Source organism: Argentina anserina, chromosome 3, assembly GCF_933775445.1.
Source record: "Argentina anserina chromosome 3, drPotAnse1.1, whole genome shotgun sequence".
In the NCBI taxonomy this organism is placed as follows: domain Eukaryota; kingdom Viridiplantae; phylum Streptophyta; class Magnoliopsida; order Rosales; family Rosaceae; genus Argentina; species Argentina anserina.
The window spans coordinates 32,521,746-32,541,388 of record NC_065874.1 but is presented as its reverse complement, the minus strand read 5'-3'; the positions used below and the strand labels follow the sequence as shown (position 1 = coordinate 32,541,388).

The 19,643-nt window shown below is 37.4% G+C and overlaps 3 protein-coding genes across 4 annotated transcripts in view; 1 reads left to right on the top strand and 2 right to left on the bottom strand.

The window, feature by feature from the left end:
* LOC126788705 (bifunctional bis(5'-adenosyl)-triphosphatase/adenylylsulfatase FHIT-like) overlaps nt 1-19,643 on the bottom strand; it is a 71,709-nt gene that overhangs the window by 7,388 nt on the left and 44,678 nt on the right. The window contains exon 6 of one of the 2 annotated variants that reach the window (XR_007671409.1): nt 342-351. The exons of the other annotated variant lie outside the window; for it this stretch is intronic. The gene's annotated coding sequence lies outside the window, so the exon portion shown is untranslated. Of the gene's footprint in view, nt 1-341; nt 352-19,643 lie in introns of those variants that run through there. 2 annotated transcript variants of the gene reach the window in all.
* On the bottom strand, nt 7,064-10,946 carry LOC126788698 (probable protein phosphatase 2C 18). The gene is made up of 5 exons (XM_050514713.1): nt 10,477-10,946; nt 9,205-9,594; nt 8,474-8,591; nt 8,144-8,367; nt 7,064-8,067 (listed from the first exon to the last, which is right to left on the bottom strand). The coding sequence occupies exons 1-5, from the start codon at nt 10,759-10,761 to the stop codon at nt 7,480-7,482; spliced, it is 1,605 nt and encodes a 534-aa protein (XP_050370670.1). The 5' UTR covers nt 10,762-10,946; the 3' UTR covers nt 7,064-7,479.
* On the top strand, nt 14,565-16,914 carry LOC126788704 (CBS domain-containing protein CBSX3, mitochondrial). The gene is made up of 6 exons (XM_050514721.1): nt 14,565-14,697; nt 15,532-15,795; nt 15,907-15,988; nt 16,348-16,421; nt 16,556-16,616; nt 16,722-16,914. The coding sequence occupies exons 2-6, from the start codon at nt 15,538-15,540 to the stop codon at nt 16,862-16,864; spliced, it is 618 nt and encodes a 205-aa protein (XP_050370678.1). The 5' UTR covers nt 14,565-14,697; nt 15,532-15,537; the 3' UTR covers nt 16,865-16,914.

Below are 19,643 nucleotides of genomic sequence, written 5' to 3'. Positions count from 1 at the left end.
TTTGAATCGAACGTCGGAGGTGGAAGTTATTAACGATGTAATTTAGTTTCCGATTTAGAAACGGGTATATATAGAACTTTTTCTGTTAGGGTTTCCAATTGTGGAAATCCATTTCTCTCTTCTCTCTTTCCGCCTCCCTCTTCTTTTCTCTCTCTCTCTCTCTCTCCCCGACCTTCACTCTCTCTCCCCGATCTCCGGCCTCCACCTCTCCGTGGCCTGCACCGCCTGCCCAGGAAGCACCGCGCGGCCCTCCGCAGTCTACCCCTGGGTCGACGCACCTCCTCGCGCCGTCGCGAGCCTTCACGCTTCAACCCGAGGCCGCGCCCTGTCGCCACAGTCGATCTCCGCCTCCAGCGACCTCCGGTGGTGCTCCAGCTCGTCGAGGTAAGGGTTTTGCATGGTTGATCGATCTGTGTGGTTGTTTTGTTGAATTGTGAGGCGTAGTGGTGGATCGGAAGGGGAAGGAGTGAAGATAGAGGGGGGGGAGACACCGTCGCGATAGGTGGCGCGTGTGGGGACGTGAAGTAGATTAGGGGCGGCGTGAGGCCGTGGGGAAGTAGAGGAGGAAGAGAGGGTGGTTTTGGAGGCGGCGGTGGCGTGATACGCGCCGTGGTTAGCCTCGGCGCGTGGGCCCCACGCGCGGCCCGCCGGAGGTGGCGCGTGTGCCACACGCGCCGCCACGTGCGGCGGTGGGAATAGTTTTGACAGAAGGGTATTTTGGTAATTTACTGTGTACGGTAAATGTAAATGTAATTTTTATTTACTACGGTAAATGTAATTAAATTTTACCTTCGGTAAATGTAATTATAAATTACTTTCAGTAAATGTAAAAAGTAAATTGTAAAAGGGTAATTTAGTAAATGTTATTTACTGAGTTTGTATTTACATTTAAATCGTACGTATACGTACAGAAATACGTATTAATATTTATACGTACAGAAATACGTATATAGTATTTATACGTACATAAATACGTATATAGTATTTATACGTACATAAATACGTATATAGTATTTATACGTATATAGTATTTATACGTGCAGAAATACGTATTAATATTTATACGTACAGAAATACGTATTAATATTTATACGTACAGAAAATACGTATTAATATTTATACGTACAGAAAATACGTATTAATATTTATACGTACATAAATACGTATATGATATTTGTACGTACAGAATTACGTATTAATATTTATTCGTACATAAATACGTATATAATATTTATACGTACAGAAATACGTATATAATATTTATACGCATATAAATACGTATATAATATTTATACGTACAGAAATACGTATAAATCGTATAATTGTACAGTAACCGTGAATAGTGAATAGTGAACAGTAACTTCGTATAAACCAAAATTGCTGAACAGTAACCGTTTATTACTGTTTTGGCATTTAAAGGTTTAACGAAACGATCCTAAATTTCTTTCTTATCTTTTCAAGGTGATCTATAAGCGAGGGAAGGAAATTATCTTCAGAAATTGTGGAATTCACGCTCAAGTCAATAAGGTGAGTAAAATCTCACTGAATTACGAATCTACCCTCGTGGTGATTCAACATTTTTGCAAGTGTGTTTATCAAATGAATTACAACATGTATATAATTTAGTGGACTACGTATATACAGTATAATGGTAATAAATACATATATATATATATATAGTTCATTAAATTACATACTGTTATTAATTCATTAAAATTAGTCATTTCGGTGACAGAAAAATTGTGCATGTGTGATTTTAATAGTATGATATGATGTGAGATTATTGTACGTAATTTTTCAGGTGTTTATGAAATATGACATGTATAGGATATAGTGGACTATGTATATATTGTATAAATGGTAAATAAATACGAATATATATAGTTTGCTATAAAATATACTGTTATGATTTTTATTGTGGATATATCGTGAAAGTTTTAAAACGTACAATATGATGTGTGATTATTGTACATGATTTTATCACGAAGAATGTGAAATATTGTGATTTGTCTTCGGACGTGATGTGTGGTACAATATGATGTGAGATTATTGTACATGTTCGGCAAGTCGGAACCTAGCCTTTGGCCGGGCGAAAGTTACGATACAGTTAGAGCTCTAGTCTGTCTGCCATAGTACTGCATGAAGGTAACGGGTGGTTATCTGCTCATGGGTACTCAGCTTGTTGTGGATGTTGGGTGGCGGGTGGTTACCCAACATCAACGGTATACTAAGTGAGGGGTAACAGATGTGTACCAGCGCTCATTAGTTACCATTTTGTGAAAGTATTAGAGTAACCAGATGGGTTGCTCGTTTGCTCATGATTGTCATTATCCTGTGTTGATGTGGAGTTGTGTCTTTTATGAGACGAGAGCTATTTTAATATTTTACTCATACGAGCTGTAAAGCTTACCGGGTTTGTGTTGCAATCCTGGTGCACCAATATCAATGGTGTAGGGGATACTTCCGCAGGTGCTGAGTAGTGGTGATTGTGTGACGACTCCGAAGACTCGAAGTCGATCGCATCCAGTCGTGGTGAGGTTCCAGCGTGGATTGTGTGTGAGATTTGTTGTGATTTTATTTGTGAGGTTGTTGTGAGGATTATACAATTCCATTTGTTATATGTTGAATTATCTTTTGGGTTTGTAATAATCGGCTTGACTGAGTTATATTTTAAACTCAGATGTGATCCGCTGCGACATTTAAATGATTTCGATTTATTTGAGATTATTTGTGTTTAACGACTTTAGAATTTTGAGTTTTTTTTAGACTCGAAATTTTGGGGTCGTTACATCCAAAGCTTAACTTGATCACAAAGTCGTTTCCTATTAGGATTCTGACCTTCAGACAAAGATTACATCATAACTTCCTCTAGACATCGTAGATTGACTTGATTCCAAATCCTAGGGAAAATAGAGTCATAGAGATTTCTATCCATATATGACACGTTTTCTGATTCAATGTGAGATGTCCATGGAAATCTGTCCAAATTGGATGACGTGTTCTGGCAGAAATTCTTATTCTTCTAGGACTTACTTCTAGGCTGGCCAATTAATTCTCCATCATAATTCCTGGTCTTGAACGAATTCCTAGTCCAAGTAGGACTCATCATATGCATTATTACTCAGCTGGTTCGATCAATACTCCTCATGTAGCAAGGATTCCTAGCATCATAAGGAAACAAATCCTTATTCAACTCGAATTCATTACTTCTGTTCATTTATGCTATTCTTCTATCACTGTGCATCCATGACACCTATAACACAAAATTAAGTAAAAACAAAGATAATAAGAGGAAAACATAGCAAAAGTAGGGTATGAAAACCTCTATTTTTATAGACAAATTTACGTTGATCAGCATGCAATATGCAATTAGAAACTTAGTAGGTTACCAAATTTGATTTACCTAATTTCTCTTTTATACTATCTGGAAATTTTAGATTACATCTTTTATGTATAGCGATCACAGAGTTATTAATATTATTTAACGGTGTCTATCATACTTTCTGTGTTCGTCTAGCTATTTCTTAAGATTCAACTATAAGATTTAAGGAGCTTTTGACTTGATCATATAACCTAATTTTAATCTGCTAACCATTAAGTAACAGGGTCTGAATTTGAACTTAATATGGATCACTTCTGCGTTTGTTGATTATTGCCAATTGCCTAGATGATCACTGTCTGCTCATTCCTTACACTCTGATGAGCTAGTGCGGCTCCCCAACATTCATACTAAGCTCTTCATTAAGGCCTTAATCCTTAATCGCATCGAACATTGTAAAGACTAGTGTTTGTAGAAGCCAGAAGTATCCAACATTTCATACTAAGCTCTTCAGTATGGCCTTAATTATGGCATCATTATAAACACTAAAGTTAATTTGTAGAATTCAGAAAGAGAATCCCCACACATGCATTATTAGAAAGCTCTGCTAAATCTTTTTGCTATGGTTCTGAGTAATCAATTCAATGCTCAAACTAACTTGCTGGAAGCTCATTTATGCACCTATATTTGCTGTCAGCAGCAGTATCGCTAAGGTACCAGAGCACAGATGCAGAAATGATCAATGATTTTATACAAGCAATCCTTTCAACTCTCTGTCCCAATAACCTGTGCTTTTGGTCCTACACGTACGTACCCTTACCACGTGCGGGTAAACGTACGTCTGCTTAGCTAGCATAAGATGGATTTAACCTCACTGTATAAGCTATATCATCACCTGAATCTGTCTCTTCAACAGTGCTCAACTCTGTTGAAAGTTTGTATCGAAAAAAAAAACTCTGATGAAAGTTGAAACACCTAGTAATAAGAACAGTGCACAACCCCTGTGTATTTCACTGATCATTCTAATTACCAATGGATCTAGAAAAGTTCCTTTCGTAGAGTTTTTAAATCTCAGGATGTCTCTTTAGCTTCTTTGATACATTCGTATTAACAGATCAATATGTAAGACTGAAATTGAACTCATCATACTGTTAGAGTTAATATCAGACTGAAATTGAATTCTATGTAATCCACATTGATACTGGTTTGTTTTAGGATAAGTGAATCAAGTCCTAAAGGGTAAGTGAATTCATGTGCAATTGGTAAATGAGTTGGTATTGCATTATGAATCCTATTACGAGTTAACTTATACGTCAAGTCAGTATCATTATGGGAGATCAACTTGATGTTTTGGTGCTCTATATATAATGGTATTTTGGTCCCTATTCTCTCTAAGCAACATAGACAATTCAGTGCATGCCCCATAGATGGTGTCAAAGTCTAGAGGTGAACCGAAGACCAAGAAGATCGCTATTGTTGTAGATTACTTGGCTGAATAGCTAGGAGCTATGTCAATGAATCAGATTTAAGATATGTTCTCAAATCTTGTGTGTTAAACACTGAAAAACGTGGCTGGTGGACCAACTGTACCGATATTATCTCAACTTAGTCACCTCATAGGTATTGGGTTTTAATCACAAAAGGTCTCGGTACAATTGGGTATTATCCACCCACTTATAAGCTTTATTTTATTTATCAGTTTTAGATGTGTGATCTCTCCTCTCCAACATGTCCCCTCACGTGCAACCTAATTTTTAGGTCTGCACGTGACAAATTAACATCTCACACACTGTGACGAAATAAACCAAGGTCCAGTAACCAACGACACTTGGTGACCATCAAATCGGAAACCCCTTGATGACATGATAATGGAACCCAACTCAAGCCCATGGCAAAGTGGCACCCAACTCGGGCGCACGACAGGTTGGAGGCGCGACTGGAGAGGAACCCGCTCTGATACCATGTTAAACAGCGACAAGCGTGGCCCAACTTAGTCACTTCACAAGTGTTGAGTTTTAATCACAATGCCTCAGTACAATTGAGTATTATCCACCCACTTATAAACTTTATTTTATTTGTCATTTATTAGATGTGAGATCTCTCCTCTTCAACAGTGTGATGGAGATTATGCAATTGTTCCATTTAGTATTTTAGTGTGTTTGTGTTTTTGAGTAAGCATGATCTAGGTTAAATGCTCATTCAGATTATTATTTTTTCACAATATAACGGAAAGAGGTTACATGGAGTAACCATTATTCTGATTTCTGAAGTATATGTGCTGCTAAAGAAATAGTTCAAATGTTATGTTGTCAAATTATTAATCTAGACAAGCTGATTCGATCATATAGCATGTTAAGTTATTAAGCAATAGTACATTTCTAATCGATCCAATCAATTCATTCACCTTGTAATTCAATTTGCAGGGCCCCCGAGCCTTTCACTTGCAATGTAGCATGAGAGGCCAGCTGAGGTGAAAAGGCATCTAAGTTGGAAACAAATCACTAGCCAACAATTGTATTAAATATGTAGGCCAAAGATAGAAACACTACCTTGCTATCTCTGTACCACCCTCTTGCTCTATGTGGAAATCAGTGTGAAAAATAAATGAGATCCTTTGTCTGCTCCCACAGGACAAGTGATATTTCATAATTGCACACCCATTATTCTCTTTTTTCTCTCCCAACTTCATTCCCAGATTCACAAAATAGAAAGCAAACTAGCATAGATGATAGATGGAAAGCTTATCTCCACTTTGTTTTTTCTTCCACTGTCTTTTTACACATTGTCACTGAAGGGATATAACATTCAGGTTTGTAATACAATTTCATGCTAATGATTTGTTGAAGGTGCATGCCTTTCAGATTGTTAATGAAAATAGTAAAAATCATGCTTCAACCTGCAGAGGAATCTTCCTTCATAGCACTTATGGACACAGCACCAAACAGTAATAAACAAAGGATAGAACAAAGGTCATTGACAAGCATCAAGGATCATCCAAATTGCAAAGAGGAACGAAAAATATACAAAAAATGCAAAGGTATAACAGAAACAGAACCATATGGATTTTCAACTATAGCAGCTTCTCTCTTTTCTTTCTCTATTGTCTTCATGTTCTCTTGTTATGATTGTGTCATTTGTGTGTTCATTTTTCTTTTCAAATCATTCAGGCTTTTGTCTATGGTATAAAGATTCCCCAATTCATATAAATGAATGAACCAGTACTATAGATGAGTGAACTACCCTCTTCAACTAATTGAGATAAACCCCCTAAAGGGAGTTCGGGACTAAATCCTTTGAGGGCTATGTTGGCTCATGCCTTTGATTATTAAACAAGCAAATCAGAGCAGATATATGAACTCAATGCATAGTCAGAACTTAGGTGGAGCTTTCTTGAGTTTCTTCTGTGAGGTCCACCATTGGTATCAAACTTGCAATAACTGTTACAACTGCCAAAGCCTCTCCTAGCATAAGGCATAATGCATGAGAGAGCTAGAGAGAGATGCCTGATTGGTAAACTAGTCTAGTTTTGAGCAATAATGGTATGCCTGAACTATGCTTGATGCCAACCCTAGCTTCAGATATTGCTAAAAAACAGTCTACCAGTCTACTTTCTTCACTATCTGTGATTTGCAAACTAGTTTTGTGAGTATTTATGTTTCGAACATGTTTAGTGCCAGCAGTGTGCTGCATACCACAGGGAGATGAAAAGAATTTCACCAAAGAATCGAGTGTTTCATCAAGGAACACTGGCATCGACAATCTTCCCCTGCCAAATAAATCAAATTTATACTGTATTTAGAAGCCAAAAGTCTACAAAGGAATTACAGTGAGAAAAAAACACAAAAGGGAAGCTCAGTATCACTAGACCAATAGCTGTTCATACATATTTCAAAGGACGGTATAAGAATTCGCCAACAAAATCGGCACGGCCACTATTTTCAACAAAAGGAGGCTTCTAAACACAGTGGCTTACTGGTATATATAGGAACGGTGTGATACCTGTGAATCTGTATCAAGACCGAAACTTCCAAATTCTCTTCTGTCTGGTAGTGAACTTGAGCATTGTGTTCATTGCAGAAACAAAATTTGGAGGGTACACAGGTACCATTTTGGATATTTTTCCTGAGTGAAATGAAATGAATGAAAGCCTTCTTGACGATTCATAGCCACTTCTTTCTCCAACTAGGAGATCTTTTGTCACCAGATAACAATCTTGGAAGACTTAACAAACTATTAACCCGGGTAACACCTTCCAGTGCTGACCAATCTTCATCCGTTGAAATACACTCTGCTAGACTTCTTTTAGACTGACCCACCAACTTTGTAGGAGGCATTTGCTCTGTTGACTCGGTTACAGGAACAATCTCATCGGACCTTCGTTCAGTACTTGAATGCTCAAGAGGAGTAGCATGAGAATCACTGAGTTCTAAGTCACTACCCGAATGCTCAACAGAAATGACTTGAGAATCAACAATCTCTAGATCTTGAGTGTTACTTTCTGCAGTTGCCATTCTCTCAATTCCCTCTTCTTTATTGTTTGTCACTTCAGTCTCCATCGAAACCTCATCAGCTACGGAAAACTGATCTAAAAAGAGGCATACAACAGCACAATCATCATTCTTAGACGTAGGATATTTAAGCCTCCAAGCTCTAACGGCACAGTCTACAAGAGCCCTGGCTGCTGTTGTGTGACTAGGAGCAGAAGACACTATTTCTATTGCTTCCTTATTCGAAAGGACATCCCAGACCTGCATGATGTACAGTTTATTATCTGTTTTAAGTGGCAAGAAACCCAAATATATAAAGTAAATAACAAAAAGTTACCCCATCGGTGGCAAGTATAATGAATTCATCTTTTTCTGTAAGCCGGCGATAGTAAACATCTGGGACCGAAATTAAACCAAAATCCTTTAGACAGAAGTCCCCAAAAGCTCTAGCCATCGCTAAACCAGGAGAATCATTATTAGGCAACCAAACGCGAGCAACCTCTGGCTCATCTTGCAATGCAAATACCCTTCCTTTGCATTGGTGAATCCTAGCAGCTTCCCCTAATTACAGAATAGAAAATATATTTATCAAAATTCTTCCAAACCAGTACCGATAGTTCTACATAACTTCTGTTGTCTGTGATGAGATACAGAGAGAGATATATACTAGGAAGATCAGGCTTTAAGTCTACTGTCAATTGTACAGCAATTAAAGAGTTGTTTTTGTCTCGTGTTGCCAGCACAGCTCTTGAATCGCCAACGTTTCCAAGTACAAGATTCTGGCCCTAAAATCAAAAAATTACAAATCAGACAAATGGCTCATAGGAAATCTCATCATCTTATGCATGTAAGTAACACTTTCTACTATAGCACTGTGAATCACTTCAAGCAATGCCCTTATGATAAAAATCTATTGTGAACAAAGACATGAATAGAGCAGGGGTGATCTACTTAAGCTTTATGGAAATAATAGCGAAAACAAATATATAATTAAAAAGTGCTTACCCATGGATGAGAACTATTACTACCATATGAGGGAAAAAAAGACTTATAATTATAAAGGAACAAAAAGTTGCAACATAACTCTATAATCCAAAAAGGTATGACAGAATCCGTACACACAGTATGTAATATACATAAAAATTTCACCATTAATTTCCACCATTTACCATCTTCAGTTGTCAGCAACCTGACATTTACTTGAAGAACTAAGTTTTCCATAACTTTACAGTATCTTCAAAACATCAAAGTTGATCTACTTTCATGTATATATCTCAATGTCTGTGTGTTTGCAGTGCACAAATAGACACATGAGTACAGTCGCACATTCAAATGACATATATACAAATATCAATAAGTTATGACGTTATGTGTATGCCAATTTCAATGAATACGCACCTGCTTTATCAATGTAACAGCAGTCGTCCCGCTACAGAAGCAATCGATTGTCGGATGCAATTTTAATTCCTTGTCCATCAACTTGAAAGCCTTTAGGAATGACTTTTTTAGTGGTTCATACATGTCGGGGAGATTTTCAGTTTCCTGAACCTCCATTGACTCGCGCCACTCATCATCAATGCTAGGAGATGCTGGTTCTTCAAAATTAGAATGTCCGTTTCCATTTTCTGTCTTACTAAGGTTACTCAGGTCACCATCTGAATTAGCTTTCCACTGAGTGCATAGTATAAGTGGAAGGGAATCCCGAACTTTCTTGGCGACCATATGACCAAACGGACCATGGCCATCAAATACCCCACAAAATACTGTATCACTTCTTGAACTGAAATCCTATCACACAAACATTATAACCATATCATCACATACTGATGTCAACGAGAGAAGAAAAAGGAAAATTGTCAGGATGCATGTAATTTGATGCCTAGTTAATGATATTTGAAAATCATATATACTGCTGTGTATAGCAAATTCCAATGCTTGAATAAAAGCCACTACTGAAACACACAGGATATAGAACGGTTTATTAGCCTGAATATGCTCTGAAATTTGTATTGTTCTGTCAACGAGAAAATTTTATGCCAAATGTATCATGCTTTTATAACCTCAGTTAGTCATACCGTAATAAAGTCACAAGGTAGGGCAAGGTTCCTTTACAGTTCAAAAGACTAGTACATTTGCAAGAACAATATAGCGAATCTACATGTAGAGCATGATTACCAGCATCCTTACAAGGGTCGTTCCACGATCACAATGAGCATAAATGTGCTAGTATAGGTGCACAAACTAGATTACCAATAGTTGCATGAAAGTGTGAACTTGATGGAAAGCATGTTGAGCTAGAATTACTATGAAAAAAAAAATACTTGCCTTAGAATGAGTAAACCCTGAATAAAATAGCACAAAAGAAATTGACCAAAACTGCAATAGAAGCAACAACATGATCCAATCTTCTGTTTTCCTATTCTATAAATTCCTCTCTACTGCAAAAACCATATTTTCCAAGTCAACCACATTTCCAACACACCGTTCCAACTTTCCCTATTGGCTCTACAACCCCATTCTCTACTCAAACACCAGTTACACCGCAGTAATATTTAGTAAGCATTGCAACCATGAATTTCGAAGTTGGGTCCAGATCAAAGTCAATCAATATGGTATTGCTGATCATACACAAAGCTACAAAAACAAGTAAAAGACCAAGTCATCACTAACCTCCCAAACAAGCATGGCGTCTTGGTTGGTTCCCTTCTTACCCTGCTGAGTATACAAGCAAGCAACTTTGCTGCCCCCATTGCTAATCAACCTTCCTGGAATCTCAACCTGATGAGCCACATCTCTATCACCCACCTTCTCACCTCTGGTTTTCTTCCTCGTAATCCATCTCTTTGAGTTCTTTGGAGGAGAAGAAGTAGCACCAACATCCTCCACAGAGCTCAGCTCCATAGTATCAATCCTCTTCCCCATTCCTTTGGAATTGGTAGAACAGCAAGAACCCATTTTAATACTTTTGACAAAAACCCAATTGCCAAATCGGATCCGAGGCACCCGAAAACGTTGCAAGGAATCTCAGAGATGCAAAAAAGCAGATCAAAGTTGTGAACTTTGGACCGGACCAAGATAATTTAAACTTCAAACCAAACAGGACAGGTGATGGACTGACAGCAATGAAGTTCCATTGACATTTAAACTCTTGACTATTGTTCAAAGTTTCAATCTTTTTCTTCCAAAGATGGTCTTTTCCCATTCCACTTTCTTTATTTTTCACCTTTTGGGAACAACAAAAAAGGGAAATTAATAAATAAAATTCTAGGTATAAATATAAATATTTCTATCTGCTACCACTGGTCCATTGCCTAACATTTAATAATCGGTTGCCTCATGTGACCAGCACGAGAAAGAAAGTTTTAATTGTTGGTACCAAACACAACCTTAATTAATTTCAGAATAAAAATGATAGAGAAAAAAAAATGAAGAAAAAAATCCACTTGGGTGATCTGCATGGCTCATGGCTGTTTATAGTTCACAGTTGACGTGTTTTCCTCAAAATGGTCATCTGGTTTGGACATTGTAGAGTCTTTGTTGGTTTTTGGTGGGAGTGGTTTTTTGTAAGAAGCATTGGTCTTGTTTTGTGGTTTTTTAACATTTTGGTATGGGGTCTCAGGTAAATAGGGTACAGAATTTTAGAACATGCTCCTACACTTCTTGTCCAGAACTCCAGCTTCAAGTGGGGACTAGATAAGGAGAATCCTGGTTCAGGTGTTTGCTCCTAGTTTGATTTGTTTCCACGAGCCTTCTGTTATGCACCACTCTCCGGATGCAAATTTGCTCCCCACCCATACTTCCCCACTTTTATCATCACTCATTTAGTTAGTTGACACATGTCTTCTAAACTTAATCACTCTAATTATGGTTACTTTATATATTTTATATAATCTTTTTCTTTCTTTCTTTTGTTTTTTATTTTAAAACCAAAATGTCAAATCCTAATAACAAAATATTAAATCTTAATATCATTGAAGTTATTTGACTTATTTCTCCAACGTTCGATGCTACTCAATCATGCATACAAAAACTTTCTAATCCTAGTTTATATTATACTAATCTTTTCTCATTTCATAATAAGTACTAATCATTAATCTCATGCATATACTTGATCGTTTTAATTTTTAGTGTTCATTTTTGGATATTGTTTATGACAATTTCAATAGCTATAACATGATGACAATATATTAAATTTGATTCTAATGGAATGAGATATGTTCTTCTTTTGAATGTTTTTCTATATTATTTTCCTTAGCGATACTATGTTCGCAAGATTGACTTGCAGATATATGATCAAACTTGTTCTCTTGTAATTTTTTTCGGAAGCTTGTTACTCACTTTTTGAAAAAGAGAAATTATATACTGCTCGTTGATTAATATATATTAGGCTTTGATTTTTTTGAACTTCAACAATATATAATATATTTTATTAATTATATAGTATTAGGATTTGATACTTTGTTTAAAGAAAAAAATTAGATAAAAAATTAACATAAGATTAATGATTAGTACTTATTATGAAATGAGAAAAGATTAGTATAATATAAACTAGGATTAGAAAGTTTTTGTATACATAATTGAGTAGCATCGAACGTTGGGGAAATAAGTCAAATAACTTCAATGATATTAGGATTTGATATTTTGTTATTAGGATTTGATATTTTGGTTTTAAAATAAAAAACAAAAGAAAGAAAGAAAAATGTTATATAAAATATGTAGAGTAACCATAGTTAGAGTGGTTAAGTTTAGAAGACATGTGTCAACTAACTAGGTGGATGGTGATGAAAGTGGGAAAGTATGGATGGGGAGCAAATTTGCATCCCCCACTCTCCCATAGCCCAGATCAATTTTTCATATGTGTTGATATGGGATAGGATGAGGTGACTTGGTCCCACTTAACACTCAGATGTTAGAGACAATAAAAAACCGGAAACGCTATGCAGGTGAATTGGTGAAATGAAATTGCTGGGTAAGTCTGACTTGGACTTTGATCCCATCGGCCATGGAGCACATCCACCTTTGGCTTTTTGACATCTTTTCTCCTCTCTCCGGCCACCGGAAGGGTCTCTTTTCCTTCCTCTCGACGTCATAGTTACATTCACTGCTTTTGGTTTCTCGTGCAACTAACGAGGAGATAAAATCGAAGAAGAGAAGTTTGGTGAACTTTACAATTTCCGGTAAATTCTCATTTTTCCGGTGAGATCGATTTTTGCAAGTGACAAGTTCTTGATCCCATAGTGATTTTCTAGTCATGAGTATCTCCGTCTTTCACTTTCGATCAACAATTTACAATTTCCTCTTTATGGGTTTCCCGACCTCACTATATTCTTCAAATATAACGACTCCGACCACTGTATCGACTGTATGAGGTGAGAAAATATTTTCATCCCTTTCCGTGCTACAAGATGTTGCGCTTGGTATTCGATTTTTGACCATGTGTTTTTGGGTTGTCGGATTCCTCAACCCGCGTGAAAATAACGGTCAATAACTCAAAAGTCACTTTAACCATATCTACTGTTCCGCTAAAAATTGAGACGCCATCTACAAAAATAGCCGGTGCTCTCAGAGCTTGGGCTCATTCCAGAACTCACACTATATGATTGGAGTTTGGCCAGGTAGAGTTCTTGGAGGATCTAGGTGAGAGTTTCATAGCCCATTTTCTGGTTAACTAAAATGAAAAATATAGAAGAAATGTAACAAGTAATTGTTTGTTTGGATAATTTTTTAGAATTTCTACCTTTTGGAGTAGTAGGTAGTTTCTCCTGGTAGCTAAACTTGCTGATTAATAAAACAATAGAGGCTTCATTGTTGATGTAAGGTAGAACTCATAAATTCTCATTAACCAAAATGGTACAGGTTATTGAAGAAGTAGGTAAGGCGTAGGAGATGCTCTAATATCTTGAAACATTTGGTATAGATAAAGATTGGCAGATTTTCTAAATTTCAACATATTGGAAATTTTTTTTGGAAATGTAACAATGCATTTGGATTATACGGGCAATTTTTACCCACAGAAGCTCAATTGCCAATGTTTTTACATAAACGTAAGGTGCTACTATAAGGACATAGATGATAAATGAACCAGAACCCCTATCATCTACCCGAACTCTAACTTATTACCTGATCGATATATAAAGGAGCAAGCAGTTGAAAAACAAGCCTATAAACAACGCTTAGTTTTGAATTTTCAAACCAAACACTTTATTGAGGATCTAATGTAAATTTAAACGTATAAAAGTCTGAAAGTCTCATTATGTCTATGTGGTAACTCAAGCGATGAGGAGAATCAAATTTTGAATTCAAAGTCTTATGCTCCAATTATACTCCAATTCTACAATAGATAACGCACACACAACTAGTACACCTAATTATCACTATGTCGAACCAACAACACTTATGCTCCAATTCTACTCCAATGAGTACAAATATGTGATGTAATATGCGTGTACAAAAACGGATGTGATGCAATACAAAGATAGTCAACTCTCAATAATGAAAGAGATTAGAGATGATAGAGATTAGAGAATACAAACACTCATTGAGGGATTGAATATAGCCAATAATGCTATAAAATTAATTAGGTATATCTTTTGAATTAGAAAGACACTAATTAGGTAAGAAATCTAATCTACAAAAATAAATGGAAATCAACCATTTCTTATTCCTCTTAAACTACGTCGTTTGATCGGAATCTTTTGGAAAAAAACGAAGGAAAAAACCGTTAAGTCCGCGCCATTTTTACAAACACGAGTTTCAGGGGAAAACGTTGTTTCTTATCCACTTCGAAGTGGCGTCGTTTTGGACACATTTTAGTACAACACACAACATAAGACGTCAAGGTTAGGTCTTAACGGGTCCATCTCTATCCACAAGCCGAAATCTTCAGCTCAGGTTCTTGTCTCTCTCTCTCTCTCTCACTCTCTCACTCTCTTTCTTCTTCATCTTAATAGGAATCAGATGCTTATATGGTTATCGTCAGTATGTTCTTGATGAGTGATTCTATCTTTTACTTATCTTGGGGTTCTAAGATTTTGAAGAAGTTTGATTAAAAAAAAAAGATTTTGAACAAGTGGTCCTTTGAGCTTGTGATTCGTGCTTGATCCATTGGTTCAATACTTGATTGTATGTTTTTGAGTGGAAAGTTTGGATCTTTGGGTCTGTGAAGTGGCTTGAGTGTAGGAGAAGGATACAGGATCAAGTTTCAATCTTTCTTGAAGATCTTGACTTGGGACAAAGTCTTGTTCTTTTGACCTTTTTTGCTTGGATTTATAAGTCCTTGTTGCTAGGATCATCCAAAATCCATCAAAGATTGACTACAATAAGAAAAGAACTTTAGGACCAAAATCGAAAGGACTTTGGTACCTTAGTAGATCAATCCAATTCCATGGTGAATGAATTGTAGGGTAAGTTGGCTTCCGGGAAGCTATCAGATCTAGTTCATGTGTGGGATGCAGGGCATAGAATAAGAATGATCATTTCACTCATAAGACCAAACCCTATAGAAAGCTGTAATGGGTTAATATTAAATGGAAACACTCCAATAGATGGAGTAAAGTTTAGTAAACACTTACTCAACCTGAAAATTAGTTTGAAGTGGAAGACGAATGTTATTGTTACTGATTTTGGTTCTATTGAAATCTTATTCCTTAATCCTTTGTTGGGTGAATTTTACTCTATCATTTTGATACTTGTTGTTGATGAATTACAACCTGTCTTTTCAAACAGGTAAAAATGCAAGGAGCACTTAAAGCCTTTTCATCTCAGGGGAACTTTGTGAAAAATGCAGTTTTGCGACACGTCCGCGTTGTGAATCCCCTAATTCAGCCTGCTTTGTTTTCACGCTTTGAGTCTGCTTCGCCAGCGCACATAGAAGAACATGGTTTTGAAAGCACTAAGATTGCAGACGTCCTGAATGCAAAAGGTAAAGGTGCTGATGGTTCCTGGCTGTGGTGCACTACAGATGATTCTGTTTATGATGCTGTTAAGTCGGTGAGCATTTCTGAGATTTTTTTGAAAATTAAATCATTGCAGCGATTTAAGTAGTAGTGGCATGGTGTATTAATGTCATTGGTCATAATATATTGATCATTTCCTTTGCAGATGACCCAACACAATGTTGGAGCCTTGGTGGTTGTGAAACCTGGAGCACAACAATCTATTGCAGGGATCATAACAGAGAGAGGTACTTTTACATCAATCTTTTTCTGATCCACTGGATGTTAGCACATTGCTCATCTTGTTATAGATTATGATAAGGGTCTGAAGTTGGACTGTTGGCTTGTCTCAACCTTAATGATAGGCTAAGTGAAACTTGTTGTGAAGAGCAAGTAGGTAGCGAACATGTTTAGAATGTTAACTGTTTCTCTCAGAATATTTTGGGCTTAGCGGCTTGAGGTCACTTAGAATGAGAAAATGTCAATATGAAAATCACTGTTCATCTATAATGTTAGTTGGTTGGCTGAATGTCATGTAGTCTAATGATGTTTGGATGATACATTCAAATGCTCCTCAACTGATTGTATCTCTGTTTGTGTTGATCAGATTATCTCAGGAAGATCATAGTGCAGGGAAGATCATCCAAGTCAACAAAGGTTGGGGATATCATGACTGAGGAGGTATAGCGTGTGAAAAGCTCCACCCTGTTTACTGGGAAGCTGGTGCTTACTATTATTCACATTTGTTAACCATATATTACACATCTTAAGATGAATGTGTAACAACTATTGATGGAAGATGCTGTTGGCTGCAGAACAAGCTTATCACCGTCACCCCTGACACCAAAGTTCTGCGAGCAATGCAACTGATGACAGGTATGATGTATTGCTGCTTGTATTTGCATTTTCTAACTTTGCCACCTTTCCTTGTATACAAAGAAGTTAGTATCTGACATTCAAAACTATTCCTTTCCTGGTCAGAAAACCGAATTAGGCACATTCCAGTTATAAATGACACGGGAATGATCGGTATGGTGTCCATTGGAGATGTGGTTCGTGCTGTGGTGAGTGAGCACCGGGAGGAGCTCGACCGCTTGAATGCTTTTATTCAAGGGGGTTACTAGATAATGATGAAAAAGAAGATGGCAAGACGCTGTTTAGCTGACATGGTGGTGGTAATAAGCCAAGAGTGCTTGTATATATCGCATGCTTTGTGCTTTGCCTGTTGTTTGGTTCTGTATTTCCCAGTCTATCACAGAACTACCAACTTGTGGACTATTAAGTTAATAATATGTTGGTTTAACATTTGCCCAACATTTTTAATCTTCGGGATGGTTGGTATTTCATATGCATGTCGAAAACCATAACAGAGCCTGGATTTGGTAGAGGGTTGTAGAACGTGAATTTGAAAACAAACAAAAATGTAAACACGTGTACAAATAAAATGTGATTTATTGAATATCAAGCGCGGGGTTATAATCTTTGTGAACTTCTCTGATTCTATCTCTGTATATGGCTTGGTTCAAGGGTGACGTATCCTTGATCTTGAGAATTTTTAGTTTGATTTGGATTTGGATTTGATGAAAAATGAGCGATTTGGTCGCTTGATGATTCTTCGTGGACTTGAGTTTGGATTTGAATTTGATGAAGAACGAGCGATTTGGCCGCTTGACGATTCTTCGTGGACTTGAGAGACTTCGGGATTTCGTCGAGAGTGATCTTGCTCAAGCGATTTTCTCTCTTCTTCTCAAGTCTCCCCTCTCTTCATGTTGGTATTTCATATGCATGTCGAAAACCATAACAGAGCCTGGATTTGATAGAGCAAGTTGTAGAACGCGAATCTGAAAACAAACAAGAATGCAGACATGTGTACAAATAAAATGTGATTTATTGAATATCAAGCGCGGGGTTACAATCTTTCTGAACTCCTTTGATTCTATCTCTGTATATGGCTTGGCTCAAGGGTGACGTGCACTTGATCTTGAGAATTTTAGTTTGATTTGGATTTGGATTTGATGAAGAACGAGCGATTTGGCCGCTTGATGATTCTTCGTGGACTTGAGTTTGGATTTGGATTTGATGAAGAACGAGCGATTTGACCGATTGACGATTCTTCGTGGACTTAACAGACTTCGGGATTTCGTCGAGAGTGATCTTACTCAAGCGATTTTCTCTCTTCTTCTCAAGTCCCACATCTCTTCATGTTGAAGGGGGTATTTATAGTGTCAAGGTTTCTATTTTGTAGAATATTTTAATGACACTAAAATAATAAATTTCTTTAATTGTATAATTAAATCAATATGTATTTTCCGATTAATTCAAAATTAGTTATTCTCATAACTAAATTAAACATAAAATAATTGATTTAATTATAGTTGCTATTGTTAAACAATTTATTAATTTAATCAAATGTCCGATTACCATTTCAAATCATCAATGACATTCAATTTTCGATTTAAGTCGGAATCACGTAGATTTGATTACGATCATCCGTTTATATGCTGACACAAGTTTTCTTCGGATCTGCACCAATTTTGTTGACTTTCGGCCACGTGTGCAATTTTATCGGGCTCTTGGTCGATTTAATTTTTTAACGAAGATAATTTACTTTATTAAATTTCATGTGTCTACAAATACCCCCACTTAAAGTCGAGCTGCAGACATGTCGTCGTCACGTGCCGGAAGCGCAGCTTGAAGTATGTACTTGATCTTGAGAATTTGTGGAGTTGCTACATGTGTTCAGAAGAAACTCATGATCATGCATACTAGTGATAGTCCTAGAGTTTTGCCCTCACCATGTGCCCACCAGAAAAATTTGGCACCTTGATACTTTCGGTATTCGAATCATCAAAGTAGCAAAGTGGTCTTTGGCTTTTGAAAGCATCTGACAGGAAAGCATCAAAATGTTTTTTTATTAGAAAGCAACTTTTAGTCTTTATCTTCTAAGTTTTCTCTTTATAAATACATGTACCATTCTTGTCTGAACCATCACACATTGACACTGCTTCATTTATATTGCACGCCGTATATCATCTTGAGCAGCCTTGTAAGGGAGCATGGTGTCCTTAGCAGCAGCCTTGTAAGAGAGCATGGTGTCCTCAGCAGCAACCTTCCTCTCCTCCGCCGCCTTGAACTCCGCCAAGTAGCAGTGGTAGTCCCCTGTTCCGAATTTACTATTTTCCCTAAATATGACTGTGTTGTTCACTCTTTTCCTAGCTACATTAGCTACTAGTTGTCCATTGGAGCTCCTGATATTGCATTTTCGCCTCCGGAAACAACCTTTGGTTCACTTCGTCGTCCACTTCACCAACAAGGACATCTCCGCTCAGTTCATCTCCGCCACCATTTCCGGCGACCTCGTCCTCGCCTCCGCCTATTCTCATGAGCTCCCCCGCTACGGCTTCAGCATCGGCCTCACCAACTACGCCGCCGCCTACTGCACCGGCCTTCTCCTTGCCCGCCGCACTCTCAAGAAGCTCGAGATGGAAGAAGATGAGCACGAAGGCAGCGAGTGGGACGATCCTCTGGTTTTTGTTTTGTTTTTTGTTTTAGGTAGCAGACTTGGTGACTTTGGCACGAGATGGATCCTTCTTCTCAACGCTCTTAATAACTCCAATCGCAACAGTCAGTCTAACGCATGTCTCTCACAACAAATCGACCAAGAGGTGGGTACTCAGAGAAAGTGTTGACAACCATGGGCTTGGTGGGAAGCATCTTTAATAGTACCGGCATCTCCATCCTTCAAGAACTTGAGCTCCTTCTCAATCTCCTTTTTGATCAAGATCTCACCGAATTTAATCAGCAATGTGGGAGGTGTGGCAGTCAAGGACTAGAGCATATCCATTTATGATCTTGTTCAGGGTGGTTCACGATGATAACCTAGGAGGTGAAGTTAGAAGCCTC

What these genes read in the sequence shown, in the direction of transcription:
- LOC126788704 (XM_050514721.1), top strand. Translation starts at nt 15,538, where the DNA reads ATGCAAGGAGCACTTAAAGCCTTTTCATCTCAGGGGAACTTTGTGAAA. An exon ending in AGGGATCATAACAGAGAGAG is followed by an intron (nt 15,989 to 16,347) that starts GTACTTTTACAT and finishes TGTGTTGATCAG; the next exon opens with ATTATCTCAGGAAGATCATA. An exon ending in GGGATATCATGACTGAGGAG is followed by an intron (nt 16,422 to 16,555) that starts GTATAGCGTGTG and finishes TGTTGGCTGCAG; the next exon opens with AACAAGCTTATCACCGTCAC.
- LOC126788698 (XM_050514713.1), bottom strand. Translation starts at nt 10,761, where the DNA reads ATGGGTTCTTGCTGTTCTACCAATTCCAAAGGAATGGGGAAGAGGATT. An exon ending in CTGTTACATTGATAAAGCAG is followed by an intron (nt 8,592 to 9,204) that starts GTGCGTATTCAT and finishes TTTTGATTTTAG; the next exon opens with GGCCAGAATCTTGTACTTGG. An exon ending in TTATACTTGCCACCGATGGG is followed by an intron (nt 8,068 to 8,143) that starts GTAACTTTTTGT and finishes TACATCATGCAG; the next exon opens with GTCTGGGATGTCCTTTCGAA.